At 38.1% G+C, this 9,591-nt stretch overlaps 1 protein-coding gene across 1 annotated transcript in view; it reads right to left on the reverse strand.

Annotated features, from left to right (window-relative positions):
- ANKRD31 (ankyrin repeat domain 31) overlaps window positions 1-9,205 on the reverse strand; it is a 58,633-nt gene extending 49,428 nt beyond the window's left edge. The window contains exons 1-6 of the mRNA XM_079330393.1: window positions 8,977-9,205; window positions 8,229-8,284; window positions 6,548-6,627; window positions 3,254-3,300; window positions 2,548-2,642; window positions 1,620-1,657 (exon numbers count right to left, since the gene is read on the reverse strand). Of these exons, the coding sequence (XP_079186519.1) occupies window positions 1,620-1,657; window positions 2,548-2,642; window positions 3,254-3,300; window positions 6,548-6,627; window positions 8,229-8,284; window positions 8,977-9,164 (504 nt within the window). The 5' untranslated portion in view covers window positions 9,165-9,205. The remainder of the gene's footprint in view (window positions 1-1,619; window positions 1,658-2,547; window positions 2,643-3,253; window positions 3,301-6,547; window positions 6,628-8,228; window positions 8,285-8,976) is intronic.
- Window positions 9,206-9,591: the final 386 nt, after the last annotated feature.

The raw sequence follows: 9,591 nt of genomic DNA on the forward strand, positions 1-9,591 counted from the left end.
TGCTGCTACATAACCAAAACCAAAGATAATTCAGCAACACTAATTGAGAGGTGTCCGAATTCTATGCATAGATAATTTACAGATTTATTTTGTACATTCAGGAATACACAAAACTAAGATACTCAATGACTCACTGCTGGATGTCAAGGTGCCTGTCCTGACCTTGCTTCAAATCAGTACATGGAAGCCTGTGATAGCCACTGGTTCATCTCACTCAAGATTCTTCTGCAGGACTTAGACCGTGCTAGTGCCAATATCAGTCAATATCCAAAAAGTAAAATCCACTGTAGTGATTATTTCCAGCCTTCTTAGTCAAGACTCCTAAAATAGCTTCTCTGGAGATACTCTCAATGCATTCAATCTGCCTATACTCCAGAGGCTATTAATAATAGTCAATCTCTGTTTCAAGGCATTTAGAGTTTGTTCTATGGGACTGATTCTGTACAATGAGAATGTTTCATTTAATAAACTTATAGTTTTATATTAATAGCTGTATATTTTTCAGAAAAGAATATCCTAGGATATTTAATTTTTTTGCTTTGTTCTGAGATGGAGTATTTGATCCTGTCATCACTCGAATTTGCTGGAAGACATAAACAGTAAGGATGGTAGAACAAAACAGCTTTTTACTCTGATAAGGACAGTAGAATAGAACAGCACAGCCTTGGAAAAATAGATAAAAGATGAAACTTAGGCAAACAGAAGCCATGCAAAATGCAAGCAGGATGCCAGCTTGCCAGTTCTGCAAAGCTGACAAAGTAGAAGTTATGCAAAACAGTAATATTGTCCTTACTCCAAAGCAGGGGTCAAGGACCCCTAAAAAGGACATGGGACATTGAAAACAACCACAGGATACTCTAAAAAACCATATAGGCACTTCTGATAAGGGGTGCAACTCTGTAAAATAAAGTAAGGGGAAACAGATCGCTAATGAATGCTTGTGTGTGATAAACACTCTGTTCACTGGATGCTAAGGGCACTCAAGCTGGATGAAGGATCCTCCAAGTGACCACAGCAGCAATAAAGAATGCCTGCTCTCAAATACTCAAAACTGTGTTACAAAGTTCCTATCTGGCCAATTTCAGTATCAATACCAGTCTCAGACCTGCCTTTGGTGAATTCTACCAAGAACTGCTTTTCCCTGACATAAACTGCAGTCGTGATCTGAGAAAAAAAGCCAAGTAAAACTGACTTTTTATTTGTAGGTACAAACCAATGGGACTAGTTGGTACTATCATAAAGATATGATGTCTGCATTAAACAGAGTCTTTCACTCTGCTACTACTATTTCTGGCCACAAGTAAGAATCTCCCAAAACAAAGGATAGTTACAGACACCCTCTTCCTCCTCAGAAACCTTCCAAATGTACCACCTGTCTCATAGCTTTCATTGGTGGGAAATATTTTAAGCTACTAAGTGTCTTCATTACTTTACCTTAAGTAACAGCCCTTACAGATTCTGTCTCATTATGATTCTTACTTTCACTGCTATGCTTCTACACTTGTGTACTGCAAGCTTAGCAACTACAGTTTTTACCAAAAATCACAAAAATAAAGCTTAGCTTTAAACTTGTTTTCAGTGTGCTCAGTGTCAGTGTCAACAGCTATGTACTTGCTTACCTCTTCTGAATCCTTCTGAAATCCATTCAATTTGATATCTAAATTCAGGAGAATAGAAAAATATTTCATTTTACTTTGAACTTCTGAAAGTTCTTATCGTCTCTTAAAAAAAGGCATAAATTCCTAATTAAGGCTTAAGTTTCAAATCTTAAAAAATTACTATAGTCTTGCTCCCTAAGTGGAACTGACAATTAAATTTCTGGTTAGGCTCTGTTAGTCACCAAATAGTATGTCAGAGCTATTTTGTTACATTCACTGTAGTTACAGTCCTGTGTTTCCAAAGACTATCAGCAGATGGAACTGCCACCCATTTCACATGACGAGACCTAGCCTCTGCCCTCTCTAATTACAGTGCAGTTAGACAATACTGCTAAAACAATCCAATAACTTCCTGCCTCTGGATAGCGATGATCCCAAATTCCCTGATCTCATCACCCTGTTTCAACATTCATGTGACTCCCTGGCAATTTCCTAAACAGAAATAAATTGAATGTTTTTCTTCTGAATTACCAAAAATAAGCTCAAACGAAGACAGGAAAACAGGTAGGGCAGTCCTGCACTTTTGGGAACACTGAGGAACAGAAGGACAACTTAAGTAGCAGCACATGCCATACAGACCTGGGAATAATAGCATTTTTGTTTCTCTTTTCTTACAGATGTCTCTGATTCTTGGATATGCTAGAAAGAAGCAAGAAGGACCCCTTCATGACCTGTTTACCTTACACATCTATAAGGCATTTAAGCACCATGTGGCCTGTAACCTTTGTCAGAAAATTCCACAGCACTGGAGTAATTTTAAACCGGACATATACTACTGGCTTGAGAAAAAGTTACCTCTTCAAACTGTCCTAACAGAATACTTAACAAAACAGAAGCTGCAGGCCATGACTATAAAAACCAAACAACTGTTGTAAAAAATACAACATACCTATAGAATTATTTTGCTGTTCCTCTGCTGCAGAGTTTAATGAAAAACCAGGGTTAGAAATATTTTCAGTAGGTGATGAGTGGTTTATCCAACCCCTAGAATTAAATGATACAATAAAAAAATCATAAAGAATTGTAATCTGTTCATATTAGGAACATTTTTTACTGTACTGTGAGTTGGCCACTATCTGTGGGAACAGCTGCAGTTATTTTAGAGGTATACTTTTCTTTATAAGGACATGTAATAAATAAGACATCTGGATTTCCTACATGTAGCTAGCCACATTTGCACATTTGTTCTCTACATAAAAAAATGGCCTTTCCTATTCTTTATTACTTCTTTCTATATTTCTGTTATAAATCTATCTTCTACTGAAATCTTTCCATACTTTTAGAGGAGCAAAAACCCTAATATTATTTATTACAATTTTTTATATGTCTAGTGGTTTTCCCCAAGTTCCATTATTTTTGTTGGTTATGTTCTTAAACTATTTAAGATAGTATCAACAAAAATAAATCCAAGTACAGCTTGATCCATATTGGACATTGAACTACTGCCAACATAAATACAGATCCTCCACTAAACAAACAAGAAAACTGTTTCTCAATAGAACATGGGGAATAAAATAACACACGAATGAAGTATAACAGGATTATTTAATTACATTTTGCCTGACTAGAATTCCTGTGCAATGTCTTATACTCACTTCAGTAGGGACTGAGATTGGTCTGATGCGTATGCCTCTTGAAGTACCTGAAAGAAGAAAAAATTTTCAAAGTTAGTGAACAAAGTACTTAATTGTTTATTTTCTCAGTTTTATTGCAGGCTTATCTTCTTCCTTCTGTAATTTAGTTGGGAAATGGAAAGCATTCCACTTAAACCTTTTTGTACTTGTACTATTTGACAGAAATGTTGAAGAATAAATCAAGAAGAAAACATTCACCACACAGGAAAACAAACTGTTGCAAGAAAGATACAATTGCTTCAGACGTAAGATGCTTTATATATCAAAGGACCAAAACACAAGGTATTTTAATTTCAACTCACAGTTTTAATCTCTTTTTGGTAGCATGTTTTCCTTAAATAAGACAGGGTGCTGTTCCAAAGACCGTGATGTTTAGTACACTGGTCTCAAGATCCCTATAAATATCATACTTAAGGAACTGCAAGACCTGCACATCTGAGTAGCAGGGATGCCACAAGCCAATACAGGAAAGAGCAGGTGAGTAAGCACAGCAGGAACCAAATTCCAGCTCCTTCTTACAAAGACCTTGGATCTGCTTTTTGTGCCTTTGACAATAATGCAGAGATCTCCCTCAATATGGAAAAAGGAGCCTTTATACAAAGTCTGAGGCAAACTAGGAATGATTAAGAACTTCAGAATGGTTCTCTCACCGATGACCTAAGACTGAGTATTACTACTGGACTATCCACACACACTGGCTGCAATTTTAAACAAATCATTGACTTACAGTGGACAACATTAACAGCATGAGAGGACTCTTAAGAAAGAACACCTTGGTGTGGACACTAAGTGACAACTTTTCTGGTTTACACGAGGAACCAGCCACACAGTAAGAACAAACATCTTAATAATGGTTCAAGAGCAAGATGTAGAAATTTCCCAGTAGAAATGGCTACTAAGAGGCTCCCTGTAACAGAACAGATTTTTTAGTTTGCTCAACAATTATTGACTGATGTAATTCCAAAATACGGCAACGCGATAGTTCACAGAAAGTTATTTATTTTGGTTAAATAGACCCTTCAGGTGAGTCAGTCTGAAGATTTACATTGAACATTATCCAGAGACCAAGAAAGGTCAGGAGAGTAACAGACCAACTACTAAACCTCTCTGACTGGGTAACATTGCTCAGAGAGATGCTTTAAAATCTCAGCACACTATCATTATAACTCAGAAGAAGACGTTGTTTTGTCTGCTAAAAAAAATTGATGCTAAGCAAAATCAGTATATTGCTGACCAGTTGAGACATCTTCTCAAACCATATACATTACACAAATGATATTTTTGGACACTGACTGAAGTACTGGGAACAGTCTTACATTCTGCTGTCATTTTTGGTGAAGAAATTCCTGCAAAATCTCAGTAATTTTTCCTCACTTGAACATTTATTTATACAGATAACTGTATTGAGGGGACTTCAGGTTTTTTTTTTTAAAAAGACTAATGCTTAAAAGCTGCTAGGTGTTACCTAACAACTTTTGGTGCATTTCACCAAACAGAGTAAGAAAAAAAAAATCTCAAAAAGGGAAAGCACAAACTTACAATCATTACACCTGTCTGAACATGCTACAGAATATAATGTTAACAGATAATGAAAATGACTTGTTGAAAAAAACCTGGATTCTACAAAACCTGTATATATGTCTAGTGCATCTCTGGTAGATGAAAATTCTTAATTACAATGTTTTACATGATGGAAGAATCAAAGGCAAAGGTCTGCAATACCCTAAGTCTCCCACAACCCATCTGAAGTACAAAGAAAACTATGACTCTCTGGAACAACTGGAATAGATACTACTTTTCCTAAAAATATTCACAGCCATCTACTCTGCATGAACCTCATATCACATCACATCTACATGCTGTATTCATATATGATAATTTCTGAGGACAAACTGGAAAGAAAGCTTATATGAAAGTGCATTCCATGTTGGGTCTTGAAGTGGTTGAAGAGCCACATCGGTGCAATGTACACATGTAGTTACCAAAGACAACAGGAGAAGACCATTCCTTACAGTATTCAGTAAAAAACTTGTAATTTCATATTGTCCCTAAGCAGGGAATGATCAAGCTCACAGTGTCCTATACAAGTCTGACCAAAACAAAAATACTAAGAATTACCCTAACTATTTGGTGAAAAGTATTAGGTTTCTTTGCCTTCCTGACTTTTTCTTTAGTGGACTTGGCAGTTGCCCTTATATTTGGGATTAGCTGATCTTGTGAAAATCATTCAGTTCAAATGTTAAGGTTAAGAAGCAGCTAGTCAGTTCGTCTCCCAGAGGGGAAAAAGCAAGTGTAAGAGCACTTCTCTCATTCCCTTCATCCTTAGAAAATCATGAAAACTTCAGTGAAGGCAGCCCCCAGACACGCAAGCAGCAAAATACAGTTACAGAACAAAATTTTGAAATAATAGCATCTTTTGGATTTTGTTCACTCTTTCCCACACTGCTAGTTGAGACAAATTTATTTGCAATTCTAGAATGAGCTGTAAAACATTCACCTCAGCAGAAAACACATCTTTTTTCAATGTACCTTTTGTCATCAAGGAAGCAGTCTAGCTCTTTTCAGAAAAACTCTTTTTATTGGAATAAGGATACACAGATTGTGGGCTTTGGAATGGTGAATCATGGCTAAAAACAGTGTAACAGAAGTTACAATTAAAAGCAGAGAACCTGTTTGTCTCTAATTGTTCCATGAGCCTGCCATATGCAGGTGGAAAACTACTTGCTCAACTGAACAGAAGTTTATGGGCTAGCTACAAACCACAGTAAATACATTAAAAGGTAGACTAATTAGTGGATTAGGGAATGACGAATTATCCACAGAGTAAAATAAATACCCCACCATCATGCAAGCAGACATTTTATTCTGGATTTTGGATTATTATCTCTTTCCTTTTGAAAGAAACAATGTGATCTTTGGATCACAGCTAATCTCATAATGAGTAACCCAGGGTGTATTCTGGCACAGTCAACCCAGATGATTACCCTCCAGCTCCTGAAAGAAATATATTAAAAAATATGTGTTCCACAACTTCTTCCTCTTTGTCCCGGGTTTGTTCCTCAAATTTGAAAGATATTAATCTCATGAAATACCAGAAAAGACACTTTGATACATCCCTGCAGACTATGTGCTACTTAGGTGACGAGATTAAATGCAATTCAGCTGTAAGCCACCAGCCTCCCTCACGGGGAGTGGGTTTTTTAATAAGTAATCATCAGATATGATTAGGGAAGACATTACCATTGCTGTACTTACTGGATTTGTCAGTTCTGTCCTTTGATAATGTGTGTGGACACCAAATTTCCGTAAAAAAACAATTTCTGGAGAAAGAGCTTCTAGAAAGAAACAAACAAATTCCCAGTAATTAAAATTTTGATTGTCTTAATTTCTATGTAATTTTCCATAATTCCATAACCTTTTACATAACTCAGTAACTGAGCTACATGAATCAAAATTTCTGATATGCAATTGATTGAATTGGCTAAAGTCTTTTACAGTAGATTTTTAAACTACATGGATGAAATAGAAATTAATAAAACCAGTCAGCTATGGAATTTATTTGAATTAGTGTTCCAGGACCATCCCTGATTTTGCATTGGAGATTTCCTTTTATTTATTACTGCAATTTTTTTAACCTGCCTGATCCATACGACTAAAATACGTTTGTACTTCTAGACTGCATTGTTTCTTCAATGACTACACAAATGAAGACCTTCTCTCAAAAAAAATTAAAAAAAGAGAAGCCCTTAAGGTTGGACCCTACGCTTGAAAACTGAGATGTTGTATATCACCAAATTACTACTACCCTAGTATGCACAAAACTGTGAATTAAATTCTAATTCCAACTTCCTAAACATAATATGATGCAGGCAGAATGCTAAAAATATCACAATCTACTACAGCTGCAGAGACAAAAAACTCTCCACACAGCTCTCAGATAAAAGCCTACTCCACAAACTGAACACAAACAAGCATGCCTCAAACTATGTATGTTGAACCTTGCAAGAATTTAACTCCAGTGGACAATCACAGAAAATAAAAACAGGATGATGCTTCTCTCTCACTTAAGACTATTGAGCAACTATAAAAGGTTCAGCATTAGGAAATCACAATCATAGGAGTTTCCACAGACCTCAGTGGGCTGAAGATACCATTTATACTAACTCAGAGCAGGTTGATAGAAAATTATGGTCCACTCAGATCCTCAAACTGGCAAAAACATAAACACAAACAAATCTGGAAGAACACTATGTGTTACTTAAAGAATAGGCAGTCTGAAACACCACTGAAATAAAATCTATAGAATGCAAGTAAAATGGAACATATAAAAATGTCAAGGAAGTAATGTGAAACTATTATGTAACTAAAACATGCTTGTTCATGCAGCCTGTTATATGGGAGTTATTGGGGAATATTTTAAGACCTTAAATGAGTGTGCATTCATTTATGCTGAAAGTATTTAATGATACACTAAACATAATGCACTGAAATATCCCCACTCAAACTTTTTATGTTAAATAGATATGCTACCAGTATTAATGGGGTTTTGAAAATACCATAAGCAGCTAGAGTTACATACAGCTGTTATGAGTATAGAATCCATTTATTTTATTCTTCAGAAACACTTACACAAAAATACATACATAATAAAAAGGATATCCCTACATATAGCTCAAACACATCCCAAGCCAGGGATTCTCAGTCACAGTGCACATGAAGAACCAAAAACTCAGGAACAAACCTAATCAAACCTATTAAAAATGTGCTGATGAATCTTTTGAAATCTGAGCTAAAATTAGGAATGTAATCAAAGAGGTCACAGTTCCTAAGCATGAACTTAATGCAATACCCAAGTTCAAACATGGACGGGGGCACAATCCAAAGCAATAGTTCAAGGAAAAAAAACAACAGAGATTGAAACAAGAATGTGTCCTACCTTTATTAATATTTATCTCAGTTGTTAAAGCCATGTCCTTATTAAGAAAAGACAACCTTTGTCAAATAAATAAAACAAAAGGTCGTTAAGGAATTGTAAGTATTACAGTCCCATAAACTCAAAGGCCATCTGTAAGCACCCATGCCAGCCTCTGCAGTGGGGACACACCTGGGCAAGCGCTGGCACAAACAGTAAAAAACCCCAAACTCCAGGGATGCATGTGATTTTCTGCATAGAAAGCCGTAACTAGGGAGGCACTTCCCTACTTAAAGTATTTCCAAGAACTACTGTGCCACAAAACCATAATAAAGATCTGGATGTGTGGTTTCAAATCCTTGCTATGTTTTAAAGTATACACGCAAAGGGCATCAAGACAAACTTGCAAGGAAATAAAATTAGCACGAACTGTATTTAATAAGTGTTCATTTTCTTCGAGTTGTTTCCTGGGGCATTTCACTTCTGCTGACTAAAATGTTAATAAAATGGTGGGTCCGGAGGCATAAGCTCCGAGGCACACAAGGTGTGTGAAAATCAACGGAGCTATTTGCAGAGCTAAGACATACTGGGTCTAGGAGCATGTAAAACGGCTCTGAACAGAGTGGGAAAAACAAAACCAACAAAATCCAAAACAGACAAACAAACAAAAAAGAGGGAATAAAAACTCCGAGCTCAGCTCGGCAGCGGTCCCCTCAGCCGGCGCCGCCCTCAGGCAGGTGGGCAGGTGCCGCTCGCAGCCACACCGCATTACCACCGCTTCCTTCGGAACTCCTCTTCCTCCACATCACTCTCCGCCACAGAGCCCTGCACGACAGTCTCGTCGCTGTCCGTGTCGGTGTCGCTGTGGCCGCCGCTGCCCCGGCGCTCCATGGTGCGGCCGCTCCGCTGCCCCGGCGCCTCCTCGGGCAGCCGCGCGCCCCCTTCAGCGGCGGCCGCCATCTTGTGGCCGGGCCCGGCTGCCCCTCGGGCGGCGCCGGGCTCGCAGCGCTCCGCGGACACCGTGCTGTGTGTGGTCAGATGAGGCTCACTTGTACGAGTTCTGAGCCTTCTGACACCGTGCTGTGTGTGGTCAGATGAGGCTCACTTATGCGAGTTCTGAGCCTTCTGTGCCCTTCTGGCGCTGGCATCTCACGAGTTGGAAACAGTCATCTGCCCACAGAGTTACAGAGAATGAGAAGGGGGTTGTAAAATAGTGTCTTATTTGTGAAAAAGCCAGACAGCTTCAAAGGGGGGACCCTGAATGACGGGTTACTTGGGCTTTGATTGCACAGGTTGGGTCTTCAGAGAATTAGTTAAGGGGTTGGAAGGGACCTTAAAATTTGTCTAGGCCCAACCCGCTCTGTTATGGGCAAGGACACCTTCCACT

The sequence above is a fragment of the Erithacus rubecula genome, assembly GCF_903797595.1.
Source record: "Erithacus rubecula genome assembly, chromosome: Z".
NCBI lineage: Eukaryota > Metazoa > Chordata > Aves > Passeriformes > Muscicapidae > Erithacus > Erithacus rubecula.